The sequence below is a fragment of the Hyla sarda genome, chromosome 11 (genome assembly GCF_029499605.1).
Source record: "Hyla sarda isolate aHylSar1 chromosome 11, aHylSar1.hap1, whole genome shotgun sequence".
Classification (NCBI taxonomy): Eukaryota; Metazoa; Chordata; class Amphibia; order Anura; family Hylidae; genus Hyla; species Hyla sarda.
The window spans coordinates 94,965,809-94,983,755 of NC_079199.1; the positions used below are offsets into that span (position 1 = coordinate 94,965,809).

At 42.6% G+C, this 17,947-nt stretch overlaps 1 protein-coding gene across 27 annotated transcripts in view; it reads left to right on the forward strand.

The window, feature by feature from the left end:
- Positions 1-17,947, forward strand: part of GPHN (gephyrin) — a 314,240-nt gene that overhangs the window by 104,461 nt on the left and 191,832 nt on the right. For all 27 annotated transcript variants that reach the window (XM_056546198.1, XM_056546189.1, XM_056546185.1 and 24 more), the window contains exons 3-4: positions 10,352-10,409; positions 12,292-12,384. In XM_056546198.1, coding sequence (XP_056402173.1) covers positions 10,352-10,409; positions 12,292-12,384 — 151 coding nt within the window. The remainder of the gene's footprint in view (positions 1-10,351; positions 10,410-12,291; positions 12,385-17,947) is intronic.

Consider the following 17,947-nt stretch of genomic DNA (forward strand, 5'->3'; position numbering starts at 1 on the left):
ACTCGTACATGACGGAGGCGTTGACAAGAGACTTCCAACTCTTGAGGGTAGGGACTTCGGGATCCATCCACTTCGGGCTAATGGATTTGCGAGCCAAAAATAGAACCTCACGGACAAAAATCGTCTCAAAATGATACCATTGAGTACATTCCTTAGGTTCCAATGGAACCGGTCGCCCCAATAAGGAACCCAAGAATTGAGTAACACAAAGCCAAGCAGTCATAGATCGCGGGGCAGGTCCATATCATGTGAATAAAATCAGAGTAGGGAGCTCGGCAACGCTGGCATTCAGGGGTTGGACATCTACCCATCTTGACTAACCGGGCCGGGGTCAGATAACTTTGATAGAGCATGTAGAGGGGAATCAGTTTGTTATTGATTGCAGGTGAAACATCCAGATGAGAGGAGAGGGCAGAGTCCCACTCCTCCTGAATCAATGTAGGAATGAGAGCCCGTTACCTAGTTTCAACCTGAGGAGGGTCCCCCTTCATTTTGGCATCTAGAAAAAATGTGTAAAGGGCTGAAATGAGACCCCTATGATGAGGCCCTGAGATTGGAAAACCCCTACGAGTGGGAAGCGGGAGAGAGGCCTAGAGTCAGGGGGGAACTGTGCTCGGAAGGCATGACGAAACTTCAGAAATCTATGAAAAGCTTCCATAGGGACTTGATATGAATCAAGAAAGAATTGAAGCATAGGGAAACCGTCATCCTCATAAATATCACTCAGGGCTCAGGGTCCAAGTCCTGTGAAAAGTGAGGTAGGAGTGGGTCAAACCATATCAGTCTGTCCGGTATATTGTCGGAGTAGTCGAAGAGTCACTTCACCGTCACCCATTCCTGTGATGCAACCCTATGTAGGGGCAACCATGCCCTCCCCGCATCCCTCCGACCCTCCAGCACAGGCCATAGATGACTGAACCCCAAAAAATACACTAAGGGATGCTCCCCAGGGGGCAAAAGTACAGCATCAGTCCATGTCCGCAAGTAGTGCAATTGTCCAGCTATGTCATACAAGTGTAGGTCTGGAAGGGACATCCCACCCTGAGTCTTGGAACATTGTAGAGTCAAGAGTCATAAGTAGACCTGTTCTGTCCCCAGACAAACTTAATAAACTTAATGGAGTTAAGCTGCTTAAAAAAGGCCATCGGTACAGGGGCAGAAGCATGTTCTAGTAGATAGACATTTGGGGAGGAGCACTAACTTGATCAGATTTAAACGTCCCGCTACAGAGAGTGGAAGCGTCGACCAAATCCTGCATTTGTCCCTAAAGTAGGGTAACAAGGGCAGTATAATCGATGCATACTCCTCGCCAAAGGAACAATGGATTTGGATCCCCAAGTATTTAAAGTCTTACACCACCTGGAGGCCGTGAGCCACCAATCCCCATCCCTCACTCCTCAGTGGCATTGAAACAGACTTCCCCCAATTGATAGTGAGACCTGAAAACACACCAAACCGGTCAATAATGGAAATACATAGGGGCTTTGTGTAAACAGGGTGGGACGTGAAAAGAATAGCATCATCCGCATACAGGCCTACCCTATGCTCCCCTGCGCCATAAGTATTACCATGATAGCACGGATGTTGGCGTATCAGTAAGGCTATATAGGCTCGATGGCCAATGCAAAGAGAAGGGGAGAAATAGGGCAGCCCTGCCATGTGTAAGTGAGAAATATGGAGATAAAGTACCATTAATAGCCATGCGTTCCCTCGGAGATTTGTACAAGAGAAATCTAGCTAATAAAATGAGAACCAAAGCCAAATCTGCGCAAAACCTCCAAAAGAAATGGCCATTTTATAGAATCGAAGGCCTTGGCGGCATCTAATGATGCCATAGCCTAGTCATGAGACTCAGTCACCCCTATTTGTGTAAGGATCTGCACCCTGCGAATGTTGTCCGAAGTGGACCGGCCTGGCATAAAGCCGAACTGGTCAGTGTGTATTAAAGTGGTGATCACTTTATTTAGTCTAAGGGCTAGCATTTTAGTTAGCAGTTTATAGTCCAGGTTGAAGAATGATATGGGTCTGTAAGAGCTACAGTCCAGGGGGTCTTTACCGGGTTTCAAAAGCCCCACAATAGTAGCATCATAAAATCCAAAAGTCTATCAGACTGAAGGGCTGAGTTCAGCGTCCACAAGAGGCAAGGCACCAGGTGTTTTTGATATTGGTGATACACTTCAACCGGCACTCCATCCGGGCCAGGCGACTTGCCCCTTGCCTAGGACGAAATGGCCCCAGTCAGTTCCTCCAAAGTAAATGGAGCATCAAAAAAGAGACCTGGTCAACAGCAAGTCGGTGGAAAGAGATACCGTCCAGATAGAAGGTCAAATCAGTCATCAGGTAACGAGCCTTAGAGGAGTATATAGGTCAACATAGAAAGAGACAAAATGGTCAACAATCTGAGCATTTTGAGTAAGAACAGTACCGTCAGCATCTGAAATCCGAAGGATCGCAGGAGATTGAGAGGACAGGTGAATCAAGTAGGCAAGCAGGCAACTTGACTGGTTGCCCAGTTCAAACGCCAGTTGGCGGTTAAAAAAGAGTTTGCGAGACGCCTTCTCCAGAAGCAAGAAACTTTATCGTCTCCCCGCCTGTAGCCATGCGTCCTGGTTAACTGGGGTAGGGTCCATCACATACTGGGCCTCAAGCGTCACACAATGAGACTCCAACTCCCTTTTCTTTCTAGCCGCCTCCCAATTTAGGAAAGATATGGCAGATTGTAAGCACCCCTGAGGATGAGTTTAAGTTTTTGTGCAGCCTGGGGATAATAGAAAAATGATAAATTCCTCCAGACAACCCATCTGACTTTACACGTGTATTATATTGTAAATGGACAGCTTGGCATGAAACCATGCCTTTCTAACCTCTTCTCTATGTCAGACCAGCCAATCTGCTTACTTAATGTTTTAACCTATATACACAGATCCCATAACCTATATACACAGATCCATACTGTAGCTTGTGATAAAAAAAAAAAGACATTTCAATGTATGTTTTATTTTTTTAATGGCAATAGGAGAGGAACCACATGATACTACGCAGAGTGCCTGTGGATCCATGGTGTGCAGTCATATTGCAGGCCACGGCTGTGAAGTCAGAGTTAGTAGGAACGTACAGACTCCTACTTCAGCTTCAGAGATATAAAATATTGTATATGAGTCATATTGTATCATTAAATTAATGGCTTGTAGCATATTTTCTTTCGTAGGTGATGTTACCATTTTATTACAGTAAATTGTTATTACATGAGAAATTTTTTTAAGGAGTTATCCAGGTTTTTGCTAAAATTCATATCCAGCTAGGGGTGGCAAAAAAATATAAATAAAAAGGTATACTTACCTAGCTACTGTTTGGGTCTGTCTGGTCCCCCGATCTTTTCTCTTCTTCCTGCTTCTGACAAGCGCTTGATGCAGGACCTGCCCACTAAGCCAATTATAGGTCAAAACGGGATGCTGCTGTGGCCAGGTCCTGCTCAGAGTGCTCATCTCGGAAGCAGGGAGAATAGAGAAGATCGGGGGACCGGACAGACCCCAAACGGGAGCTTCCCGCGTGCCAGGGCTATATATGTATAGCCTTTTTTTCTACTTTTTCCCACCCCAAGCAATACATAAATTTTTGCAAAACGAAAATGATTGGCTGAGTGGGCTGTCACTCTGAAGACCAGTTTGTCTCAGCAGATGGGTGCCGGAGTGGTCAAAGATAAGTGTCCCTGCAGTCAGACCCCCGCAATCAGATCCCTATCCAATGGATAGGGGATACGTTTTGTATAACGGGAGTACGCCTTTTAAGAAGTCAGAATCCAAGTTGGAGTTGGGATCAGAGGTTTGGCTTACCCACCTTAGAGCCCTGGTAAAGACCTTTCATAAAGGACCATTGACATGGCATTACTATAAGGCTAGGTTCACAAATTTTCGAGCGGAATTCTGTTTTTCTATCATGCTCGAAAACTGCTGTCAATTGGAATCCACCGCACAGTCCAGACTATGGAATTTCAACAACGCCCATAGAATGATCTCAGTCATTCTTTACGCGCAATCCACACGGAAGACATTGTTGTCTATGGGAACAACAATGTCCGCTCGGTCCTAGCACCAATTGATGTCACCTTTAAAATTCCTCAGTGTAAACCTAGCCTTATCGTGAAATCTTAATTATCTCAATGACAAAGCAGAAAGAAAAAAAAAAAATTTATTTTTTAACTAGCAGACGTGCTGAACAGTATGTGCACATGACTGTGTACTGACCCCAGCTTAACTAATATGCAGTTACTTCTGGTAGGATAACAGTATCCGTGTTCTGATATATTTGTTATCAGCCATACTACAGGGAGCTAGTGACCCGTGGAGGCTGGGACTACGAACAGGAGCCTCCGTAATGGTGATGTTTAATGTCGCTGCCCACGGGTCACCAGCTTTCTGTAGAGCTGCAGGTAAGAAATCTGTTACGACATTGTGACATCCTCTAGTTGTCCTAAAAAATGTGAATAAAGTTGATACAGAAATGTATGCAGGAAAAAAAATATAAAGAAAGTTTTGTTTTGGAAGAGTAAAAAGAAATTTGCTGCAAATGCAAAAAATATAACAAATTGTGCATCCCAAAAGTGTTTTTATTGTGTAGAAGTAAAACATTAAAAGCGCCACATATTCGGTATCATTGCAATCATGCAGACCCATAGAATTAAAAACTGTACAGTGTTTATGTTGACACAAAATTTTATCGGGATCGCTGTTCGTTTTTTGTTTGTTTTTTTCCATCCATCGAATGTACATGTACATCTAATTTTTATGTGTCTTGCACCTTTATTAATTTTTTTTATTACACTTTTAATTTAGCTCACTAGTCTGAATTCCTCCCAAAGGGAGGGGGCGTGGCCTCACTGTGCAGGTCTCCGCCCCCTCCCTCAGTAGGCTGTCTGCTCACATCTCCCCTAGCATTAGCAAAACTACAACTTCTAGCTTGTCCTCACTGACAGTAGCGGGACACAAGCTGACAGTGGGAGGATTTTTCCTCCAGTTCTGAGCCCTGCACTCACAGCTGTCAATCAAGGAAGTGTGTCCATGACATAGGTGATGATGCATGGACATTGTTTGACTGGCTTTTTCAGTATGAAATACTGAATTTTTTTTAATGAAATAAATTGCAAAACCTATTGGTTATACATGCTTTACGACATATCAAAAGTTTTAGTATCTGACAGTGCCCATTTAAAGGGGTATTCCTGGATTATTTTTCATTTGACTATGCTACAGAGGCTGTAAAGTTAGTGTAGTTCATAATATAGTGTCTATATCAATGTTTCATGGTGGTCTCGCAATTCTTCTGTGATTTTTGCCCCAGGGTTTATTTTTAACAGCATACAAAATAAGTGTTGTCTCAGGTTTTCCCAGGTTGCAGTGCTGCCCAAGACATTACATCACTAATCAGGTGATCAGAGGGAGCCTGTCTTTGCTTCAATAAGTGGAGCAACAGCTGGTTTGGAGGAATATCATTTTGTTTTTGCAACAGCTGGAGGCACTTTGGTCAGAAAACACTGGTCTATTGCAGTTAAGGGATCACAGGTGTGTTTTAGTGGGTGAGATGGCTGATGTGTGGGAGGGAGAAAACTTAAACTACAAATCCCATGATTCCTTGTTTGTAAGGGTACAAACTCCAAGAGGAAATAGCAAGTTCACAAAAAGCTAGCCACAGTGTTATGGTAATCTCACAACATAGCTATTTAGCCCTAATACAAGCACAGATTCTTCCTAAGGCAGGGTTCACACCACATTTTTGCAATACAGTACCCGTATCAGTTTTTTGATTTAAAAAAAATAAATAAATAAATAAACGAATTCCTCAAAACCTGACTAAACTATCAAAACGTGTGTACAAATTTTAATCCGTACATGGTTGAAAACTGTATACGATTTGAAAAATGATCTCCGGTTGCATCCGTTTTTTAACTTTTAAACTTTTAAAAGTTTTTAACTTTTCACTCCATTATGAATAAAGTTTGACTTGTTTGATTAAAATTCCAAGAAAAAAACTGCAAAGTCAAAAACCGTATGGCGAAAACCGTATGGAACCATGCGCACATACGCTTCTGTACGGTTCCCATTGACTCCCATGTTTAAAAAAAAGTATACGTTTCAATACAGTGTTTCACCCGGACCAAAAACCGTGGTAGGCAACAGTTTTGGGTACAGAAAAAAAAACTGCAAAACCGTACAGGATGCAAAACGGACACAACCTGATGCATCTTTTGGCACACCGTTTTCAATGGACAGTAGATGCATACGGTTTTCAACTGTATTGCAAAAACGTGGTGTGAATGCAGCCTAAACATGTTCATTACTGTCTCGCAGGTAGGTACTAAAATCATCTTATGGTGGATAATCCCTTTAGGAGTAGTGCAGTGAAAAACAACTTATCCCCTATCCAAAGGCTAGGGGATTAGTTACAGATCACGGGGGGTCCTACCGCTGTGACCCCCCCGCAATCTCCTGAATGGGGCCTGGCAGTCTGCCAGAAGCAGCCGTTCTGACCCCCGCAGCAAGCCACCGGCGACACACCCCCTCCATGTATCTCTATGGGATACATGGAGGTGGCATGTTGGCAGCCACTCCGTATGGGGGTCGGCGCGCCACCTTCCGGCAGACTGCTGGGGCCCCGTTCAGGAGATTGTGGAGGGTTTCAGCTGTCACACCCCCCACGATCTGTAACTATCCTTTGGATATCCATACCTTTCACTACACTACTCCCTTAAAGGGGTATTCCAGGAAAAATCTTTTTTATATATATATCAACTGGCTCCAGAAAGTTAAACAGATTTGTAAATTACTTCTATTAAAAAATCTTAATCCTTTCAGTACTTATGAGCTTCTGAAGTTAGGGTTGTTCTTTTCTGTCTAAGTAATCTCTGATGACACGTGTCTCGGGAACCGCCCAGTTTAGAAGCAAATCCCCATAGCAAACCTCTTCTAAACTGGGCGTTTCCCGATACAGGTGTCATCAGAGAGCACCTAGACAGAAAAGAACAACCTAAACTTCAGAAGCTCATAAGTACTGAAAGGATTAAGATTTTTTAATAGAAGTAATTTACAAATCTGTTTTGTATATATATATATATAAAAAAAAAAAAGTTTTTCCCTGGATAACCCCTTTAAGGCCAGAATTATCCTGGTCCCGGTGACAAATTATTCATTTGTTCTCATTGTTATTTATTTATTTATTTATTTATTTATTTATATATTTATTTTTTTGTTTGATAAGAAACATCTAAACTGTTATTTTAAAATGAAATCTGAAAAATTCACTGATTTATCCTATTGATTTCAGAAATGAAATGTTTTTCTTCTGCTGGTGTGGTTGTTATTTTTGCATTTATTTTAGTATATTCTGGACTTTCCTGAATCATTTTTTTGTTGTGGTCCATTCCCTCCCGCCCCGCAACTTAAAGGGGTACTCTGCTGCTCAGCGTTTGGAACAAACTGTTCCGAGCACTGGAGCCGTCATCTGGAGCTTGTGGCTCCAGCGTTCGGAACAGTTTGTTCCAAATGCTGAGCAGCAGAGTACCCCCTTAAGCAATTCTCAATAGTAAGTTACATATAAATACTACTGTATTTTAGTCACTGTTTTTATGACATTATTGCTTCTGTATGGTTATTTCTTTGCTTCTGATAAACCGAGGCCGAAAGAGTCATTTTAGCTTTTGTTCTGGTGATACGCTGTTGGGATCAACATTATCGGCACCCTAAATTGTTTAGTACACAAGTGAATAATATATTCTAAAAATAAGTTTGATTATTCCAGCTTTGTATCTTTTAAATACAGGATTTTAAGAACATGTCCAAAAATATTCAACAAAATGCTTACCTGAACATGTCTATGACATGGGCAGGATTAAAGGCACCTTTCCCTGTGGTTGAGCAGTTTTTCAGCCTGACCCTCAGTGTAGGATCCAAAGTGGTGGGGGGGGGGGGGGGTGCCACAGCGCAATTGACACCATCCCCTATGAGGCACTTCCTACAGGCAGGGAAAGGGTTTCCCGTAGAGCCTTTACCAGTCCTCATACAATTATGACAACTCGGCACCAAACAATAATGTTGAGGACGTAGCCCCCATGTCTTCCCCCCTTAGATGTCATAGTGTACTGCTCTATGGAATAGCAGAGCTCTCTGTGCCGTTCCATACAGCAGACTGCATCATATACAATTGGACTGTGCCATACCTGCCTTTAGAAATGGAAAAACTGGGACAGGAGAATTACAGACCACACATAGAATACTGTGTACAGTACTGGGCAGACCACACATAGAATACTGTGCACAGTACTGGTCAGACCACACATAGAATACTGTGTACAGTACTGGGCAGACCACACATAGAATACTGTGTACAGTACTGGGCAGACCACACATAGAATACTGTGTACAGTACTGGTCAGACCACACATAGAATACTGTGTACAGTACTGGTCAGACCACACATAGAATACTGTGTACAGTACTGGTCAGACCACACATAGAATACTGTGTACAGTACTGGTCAGACCACACATAGAATACTGTGTACAGTACTGGGCAGACCACACATAGAATACTGTGTACAGTACTGGTCAGACCACACATGGAATACTGTGTACAGTACTGGTCAGACCACACATAGAATACTGTGTACAGTACTGGGCAGACCACACATAGAATACTGTGTACAGTACTGGGCAGACCACACATAGAATACTGTGTACAGTACTGGTCAGACCACACATAGAATACTGTGTACAGTACTGGGCAGACCACACATAGAATACTGTGTACAGTACTGGTCAGACCACACATGGAATACTGTGTACAGTACTGGTCAGACCGCACATAGAATACTGTGTACAGTACTAGTCAGACCACACATAGAATACTGTGTACAGTACTGGTCAGACCACACATAGAATACTGTGTACAGTACTGGTCAGACCACACATAGAATACTGTGTACAGTACTGGTCAGACCACACATAGAATACTGTGTACAGTACTGGTCAGACCACACATAGAATACTGTATACAGTACTAGTCAGACCACACATAGAATACTGTGTACAGTACTGGTCAGACCACACATAGAATACTGTGTACAGTACTGGTCAGACCACACATAGAATACTGTGTACAGTACTGGTCAGACCACACATAGAATACTGTGTACAGTACTGGTCAGACCACACATAGAATACTGTGTACAGTACTGGGCACCAGTGTACAAGAAAGATATAGTGGAGCTGGAGAGGGTTCAAAGACGGGCAACCAGAGTAATACGGGGAATGGGAGGACTACAGTACCCAGAAAGATTATCAGGATTAGGGTTATTTAGTTTAGAAAAAAGAAGGCTTAGGGGCGACCTAATAACTATGTATAAATATATCAGGGGACAGTACAGAGATCTCGCCCATGATCTATTTATACCCAGGACTGTATCTATAACAAGGGGGCATCCTCTACGTCTAGAGGAAAGAAGGTTTCTACACCAGCACAGACGGGGGTTCTTTACTGTAAGAGCAGTGAGACTGTGGAATTCTCTGCCTGAGGAGGTGGTCATGGTGAACTCTGTAAAAGAGTTCAAAACGGGTCTGGATGGATTTTTGGAGAATAATAACATCGCTGGTTATGGATACTAGATTTATAGGGGCAGAATGTTGATCCAGGGATTTATTCTGATGCCATATTTGGAGTCGGGAAGGTATTTTTACCTCTAGTATGAGGGTTTTTTGCCTTTCTCTGAATCAACTCAGTAGGGACTCATTAGTGTTATAGGTTGAACTTGATGGACTCTGGGCTTTTCTCAACCTTGTGAGCTATGTTACTATGTTACCTCGGGACGCTACCTACCTGGGGGCATAACCTACCTGTAGCCTAATTATTTTCTGTCTGCCAACACAAAATTCTCTGATAGTGCCCGTCCCAAGACTAGATTCTGGATCTACCACTGGTGACCCTATTGTTTTTGAAAATGTTGTTTGTCTGGGACATGTTTAGAAGTTGTTCAGACATGGTGGAGAGTTGTTTCAGATCTTTAAGGTGGAGTATAACAGTATAATGCAAATGAACAGGCTACATGAATCTACATGTATTTTAGCTGCAGCTTTTTTTTTTTTACTAATCAGAATGCCCTTCATATCGTTGAGTTGCTACAAATTTAATCTGCATTAAACCTGTGGACGAAATCCTCTATCTGACCGTACCAATGGTATACGGATACTAATACTGAGGGTGCGGGGTTCCTTCATGTGCTCATGTACATTGTCTGATTATGTAAAACGATATTTCAACGCTTTGTCTGACTGTGAATGTAACAAGATTTATGTTTTCAATTGTAGATTGGGTGGGACGATATCAGCGTATAAGATTGTGCCAGATGAAATAGAAGATATTAAGGTATTGTATTCCATTATTCATCCTCATAATGAAGCTGTGCTGATGAATGCTTATCATAAAGTAGCGGTAACCTTCTGTCTTGTTCTAACAGAACACGTGTAAATCATCTTTATTAGTTCTTTATGTGCGGATATAAACTGTGCAGAGATATGAGAACCCCTGGTTGGGGGTTCTAAAGTTTAGGAGCCAGCAGTGTCATGCCATGGGGCCAGGCGTGCTGAACCCTGAAGAGCAATTGCAAAGTTGAACCAAAAGAAAAAAAAGCTTAAATTTTTTTTTTTTTTTTTTTTTTTTTATATTCAGCGCAAAGTTTCAACGCTCCTGCTTAATTTCCCTAGTTATTAAAACAGGACCCACAGCATCCATCTCCTTACATTCGGCCTGTGTTGAAAGCACTTGGGGATTTGGAGTCCAACCCCTGGAGCCCCCTACAATTCCGACAACATGAATCACTAATGTTCCATAAGAATGGAGAGGTGCATTCAGATCTTTCAGTGATCTATTCGTTCTATATGGGGTCTGCTGATGATAGCCAAGTACATTGTCCATTATCCATGTCCTTTGGGGGAAACCCCCTTCGGAATAAGCCCTCTGATTAGGGATTTACTAAACCTTAACTTTTATTAAAATATTTATAATAATAAATCATAGAAAACCACACGTGAAGTTAAAATTCTCAGTGCTGCTCACTATCCACCAATTGTATGTAGGGATCTATTAATAGAATATTCTCCCCAGTGTTGGAGGTCGATCACACCCTCCTAATAGTTTTGCGCTTTGTGCATTTTAACTGGGCTTCCATCAATTACCGTATGTCCCATTCTGAGCATATCTCTTGATTTCTCTAAATATGATGCTCTCTTTCTTGTGGTGTGAAATCTCACATCCATCTCCTGGTTACTCTGTTGGCTTTTATGGCCTAGTGGCAGCACTGGCTAAAATCCTAACAACAGCCTCCCCCGACGAATCGCCATAAGCTGGCTTTATCAAGAGTTATTGAGGCTTAAGATAAGCAAGTACATTGTCTGGCTGTCTCCCCAGTTCCCATAAAGAATGTATAGAGCGCTGGCGCACATGCACGACCCACCTCTTCATTCTAACAGGAGATTAGAATCCCTGTTCTGGAGATTGTGGAGTGCCCCAGGTATCGGATTCCCCTATTCCCCTGTGGACTTGAGTTGAGCGCACTTGAAGGAAATTGGCTAGTACCGAACCCCGCTGCTTGGCCGTTGATTACGCTGACGGAGGGTGGGGTTTTGGGGAATTCGGCAACTGGGACCCCCTGCTATCTCCGGCCCGGCACCTTAGTAATCTGCATGCACCTAGCAAACTTCACTCCATGCCAGATTATGAGCGGCCACAGCCGTCACACCCCCTCCATATATCTCTCATAGACATTTATGGAGGGGGCGTGATGACCACAGCCGCACATAAATGTCCAGAACGCCAGGGTACCACACCGAAAATTGTAGGGGGTCCCAGTGGCCAGACGCCCCGTGGTCAGACATCTTATCCCCTATCCTTTGGATAGGGGATAAGATGTTTAGGGGCGCAAGACCCCTTTAAGATGCCAGGGGAAGGATGGTTAGCCTAAATCATTTAGGGGACTGACTGGTGTTATGTGCTATAGATTGTTTCCATAAGCAGAACGGTCACAATTAACCAACCGGTCCACAGTTCATGGTCATTATGATGCATCTCTCCCGGGATGAATAGGTGCGTGTTTGTGTTTTACCAGTTTCTCTTTTGCATCGGAGTAGAAAAAAAAAAATGTATCAAATTATCTTTGAACCCGACGTAAAAAAAAAAAAAAATGCACGATTTACATAACTTTTATCTTTTCCAATAAGATGCCCTTCCTGACATTCATGTCTTTTGCCAGGAATCATTAATAGACTGGTGCGATGAAAAAGAACTTAACTTGATTCTTACAACAGGAGGAACTGGGTTTGCTCCAAGAGACGTAACACCAGAGGTGAGATATCCATTACCTGTGTTTTATGTGCTATGAAAAGTCTTATCAGCTGTTGCTTGTATGTATGATGTTCAGTCAACCCCTGGCCATTCTAGAAGTCTCCATAGAAAAATAGCAGAATTCAGAGGTATTCAGGGGTACTCCGCTGCTCAGCATTTGGAACAAACTGAAGTTTGAAGTCATAGCCCCGCCCGCTCATGCTGTCATGCCCCACCCCCTCAATGCAAGTCTATGGGAGGGGGCGTGACAGCTGTCACGCCCCCTCCCATAGACTTGCATTGAGGGGGCGGGGGGTGATGTCATGAGGGGGCGGGGCTATGACATCACAAGCTCCCGGCTCTAGCGTTCGGAACAGTTTGTTCCAAACGCTGAGCAGTGGAGTACCCCTTTAATTATTATTTAAGACAAGCATGTAGATAGCAGATAGGTCATCCAGAAGAAGAGGCGCTCTCTTTCTGGACTCTCTTCTCTGGCTTATAGAGAGAGAACCACAATCTGGGGATCCAGAACGTGTTCATTTTAGATGATTGTAGAGTTTGTCATTTACAGGTAGTAGCTTAGGTGACTGTCCCATAATTCCTGGCACAGGCATCACATAGAAAGGTGTCAAATATATATATATATATATATATATATATATATATATATATATATATATAAACTGTAATTTTACATATCACTGGAGAGAGAGGAATGAATAACCAATTCAGCTCGGTAAAGTTGCATAAAATTCCAGGAAATTTATTCCAAAACTGACATAACAAACTGGATGGTGGAACAGGAAACAACGCGTTTCAGGTACTCTTAAATTATGGGGTGTAGCAGTGTTGTTGGCATGTTTCTTTAGACAGAGGATAGGACAACACCTTACACTGGTCCTGCAGTGTGGACCCATGGCCTAATATGATTTGGCAGATCGGTAAGGTGACCTAAATCAAATGGGTCATTGACCTTTCACCTTTCCATCATGTCACTACACTCCTTGTTGCTAACCTACAGTAGTGACGTTCTGCTGATTGTCACACATGACTAGAGCATCCAACTAGCCAAGCATTTTATAGGGTGTAACCACAGCGACACATTGGTCTGCAACCGCGCTGTGTACGTATGATGTACTATATTTTCAATCAAGACTGTTTGCTAAGCTGCATCATTTCTTTGGTACGTGCAATAGTTGCATTCGTGAACTTAACTTTTAAAAGGAATCTGTCATCAGAAAAGGATTTACTATTTAAAGGGGTACTCCGGTGGAAAACTTTTTTTTTTTTTTTTTTTAAATGAACTAGTGCCAGAAAGTTAAACAGATTTGTAAATTACTTTGATTAAAAAAATCTTAATCCTTCCAGTACTTTTTAGCAGCTGTATGCTACAGAGGTAAAATCTTTATTTTTTTTTTTTGTGTTGTCCACAGTGCTCTTTATTGACACCTCTGTCTGTGTCAGGAACTGTCCAGAGCAGGAGAAAATCCCCACAGCAAACGTATGCTGCTCGGACAGTTCCTGACACGGACAGAGGTGTCAGCAGAGAGCACTGTGGACAAGACAAAAAAGAAGTTCAAAAAGAAAAGAATTTCCTTTTGTGATTTTTAATAGAAGTAATTTACAAATCTGTTTAACTTTATGGCACCAGTTCATTTAAAAAAAAAAAAAAAGTTTTCCACCGGAGTACCCCTTTAAAGGTATTCTAATGGAAATTGGCAGCAACAGGAAAGTCCATGTTTTTGTTTTACAAGCCAGTCGCCTGTGGATTATGTTTAAAAAAAAAATAATTCTATGCCAGAGTACCCCTTTTTATGTTTCTTTTTTAATTCATAATTTTCCATCTCTATTTTTAAAATAGTAGAAGCTGTGAACGAATGCTCAGCTCACCTCCCTTGTCCAGCAGTGCACGGACTGGTGCGGATCACACCTGTGGTTGTGTAGCAAGGAAAGGAGTTGTCCAGCGCTGCTTCCCGTAAAATAGAAACTTTATTCAGGTAACACCAAGGTACATACAGACATAGTCAACCACGTGACGCATTTCAGCTCGTTAGAGAGCCTTAGTCATACCTATGACTAAGGCTCTCTAACGAGCTGAAATGCGTCACGTGGTTGACTATGTCTGTATGTACCTTGGTGTTACCTGAATAAAGTTTCTATTTTATGGGAAGCAGCGCTGGACAACTTCTTTCCTTGCTATTTTAAAAATAATCCTGAAATATTTTTGAACTGCTATCCATAAAACTAAGACTGCTTTCACACTACAAAATTCTCCGTTTTTAAACATCCGTAGGAATTCTCCGTTTTTCAAACATCCGTCTGAAAATCAGCTGAAGGCGGCAGTAACAAAATCCTATACGTCCGTTAGAACATCCCATTATAGTCTATGGGATTTTCTATTAGCCGTTTTAACCCGTTATAGTCCGTTATTGATAACGGACGTTATTTTGTGACGGAAGATAGTAACGGAAGAAATACATCATGAACTATTTCTTCCGTTACTATCTTCCGTCACAAAGTAGCATCCTTTATCAATAACGGGTTAAAACGGCTAATAGAAAATCCCATAGACTATAATAGGATTTTCTAATGGATGTATAGGATTTTGTTACTACCGTTTTCAGCTGATTTTCAGACGGAACTTCCTACGGATGTTTAAAAATGGAGAATTCTGTAGTGTGGAAGAAGCCTAAGCTGATACTACAGACCATTTCCCAGTAATGTCCTTCTTATAATCACAGACAGGACTACAGCAATAGGTGACACTAGTCTATACAATTCCATTCAACCCTTCTATTAAAGACAGAAAACTCCACAATACTACCTGAAATAACATGAAACTGATAAATATAATAATGAATAAATATTTACTGAAAATTAAAGGGGTATTCCAGGAAAAAACTTTTTTTTCTTATATCAACTGGCTCCAGAAAGTTAAACAGATTTGTAAATTACTTCTATTAAAAAATCTTAATCCTTTCAATAATTATCAGCTGCTGAAATTGAGTTGTTGTTTTCTGTCTGGCAACAGCGCTCTCTGCTGACATCTCTGCTTGTCTCGGGAACTGCACAGAGTAGAAGAGGTTTGCTATGGGGGTTTGCTTCTAAACTGGGCGGTTCCCGAGACAGGTGTCATCAGAGAGCACTTAGATAGAAAAGAACAACTCCACTTCAGCAGCTCATAAGTACTGAAAGGATTACGATTTTTTAATAGAAGTCATTTACAAATCTGTTTAACTTTCTGGAGCCAGATGATATATAAAAATAAGTTTTTTCCTGGATAACCCCTTTAACTGATGAAAATCACATGTTGCTTGTGAATTGTGATTCAAAAATATATTTTTTTAAATGATCTAAATCAGATTAAAGGGGTACTCTGCTCCTCAGCGTTTGGAACAAACTGTTCCGAACGCTGGAGCCGGGAGCTCGTGACATCATAGCCCCGCCCCCTCATGATGTCACACACACTCAATGCAAGTCTGTGGGAGCTGATCAGCGGGGTACCCCTTTAAAAAAGATGAGAAAAAAAGACATTTTTGTATTTGTTTTCAATCAGTAAATAAATAAATAAATAAATCTAGGTGATACATTCCCTCTAGAGATGAGCGAACTTACAGTAAATTCGATTCGTCACGAACTTCTCCGCTCGGCAGTTGATGACTTTTCCTGCGTAAATTAGTTCAGCCTTCAGGTGCTCCGGTGGCCTGGAAAAGGTGGATACAGTCCTAGGAAAGAGTCTCCTAGGACTGTATCCACCTTTTCCAGCCCACGGGAGCACCGGAAAGCTGAACTAATTTATGCAGGATAAGTCATCAACTGCCGAGCGGAGAAGTTCGTGACGAATCGAATTTACTGTAAGTTCGCTCATCTCTAATTCCCTCTAAGTATCCAAAATAACTTATCCACCGGTAGACGACACGCGCTCCTTACTGAGAGCGCCGTGGTCCCGTCCCGGTGATTGCGGGGGGGGGGGGGGGGGGGGGGTTGGGGGGGTCCAACCGCTGGGTCCTGTGGATAGGGGTAGAGTTTTTTTTTTAGTTTTTTTTTTAGTTTTTTTTTTGCCGTAGTACTCCTTTCTACTCGTTGATCCCTTCTTTGTTTGTATCTGAAGCATTGTAGTCCTCTTCGTAGTTTTTGCTTATCTGTATTGGTAGAGTTGAGAGGAGCTTGTGCTATTTCAAGACTGTAAATAACAAGTCAGGAAATGTGAGACTTCAGTGTGGGCTGACAGATTGCACAAGAGTTTGGCTGTGAACAGAATCCACATATGGCCCTGCCGCACGATGGTTTGTAGTAAAGGCTATCATGCCATATGACTGTTTAATTACTGTTGTCCCTGTTTAGCATCACAAACTCAGTGTAGCATCTCCTATACCTCACCATGTACCACAAGCCGGTGTGCCGGGGACCGAAATCCACAGCGCTGCCTCCTAAATGTCACTCGCTGCTGATTCTCTGTAGCATGAAATATACCCGAATAGATGTGACGATCAGAACCCAGATCCCATCAAAAGTTCAAAAGCATAGAAAGAAATTACAGATAAGCGGATAGGTGACGCATAGCATCCGTAGCTTCTAGCAGAAAAGTCAGATTTTCAATAACTAAACTTGATTTAACTCTTTTGCTTCCAGATAGTGTTTTTGGTCTTTTTTATTTTTTATTTTTTTTTTTGCACGATGTGTAGTGTCAATACTCAGCGTATTTTTCGCCCTATAGGACGCACCGGCGTATAAGACGCATCAAATTTATAGGTGCAAAATCTAAAAAAAATAAAGATTTTGAACCCAATAATGGTCTTCAACCTGCAGACCTCCAGATCTTGCGAAACTACAACTCCCAGCATGCCCGGACAGCCAACGGCTGTCCGGGCATGCTGGGATTTGTAGTTTTGCAACATCTGGACGTCCGCAGGTTGAAGACCACTGCATAGGAGGTAATACTCACGTGTCCCCGCCGCTCCGAAACCGTCACCGCTGCCCTGGATGTCGCTCCATCGCTGTCGCCGTGTCCCCGTCGCTCCGGAACGTCTCTGCTGCCGGCCGGGTATCCTCGCTCTCCGTCTCCGCCATCATGTCGTTACGCACGTACGCGACGACGTGATGATGAGGAAGGAGAGCGCCGGCCATACAGAGGATCCCTGAACGGAAAAGACACCGAGGAGGCAGGTAAGGTCCCTCCCGGTGTCCTGTAAGCACTAACCTGGCTATTCAGTCGGGCTGTTCGGGACCGCCGCGGTGAAATCGCCGCGGTCCCGAACACCCCGACTGAACAGCCGGGTTAGTGTCACTTTCCCTTCAGACGCGGCGGTCAGCTTTGATCGCCGCGTCTGAAGGGTTAATACAGGGCATCACCGCGATCGGTGATGTCCTGTATTAGCCGCGGGTCCCGGCCGTTGATGGCCGCAGGGACCGCCGCGATAGGACAGGTATTCGCCGTATAAGACGCACCGACTTTTCCCCCCCAGTTTTGGGGAAGAAAAAGTGCGTCTTATACGGTGAAAAATACGGTACTTTATATTTATTATACTATTATTATTATTTTATAATAGTGTTATTATATAATAGAAATAATTTTTTATTTTACC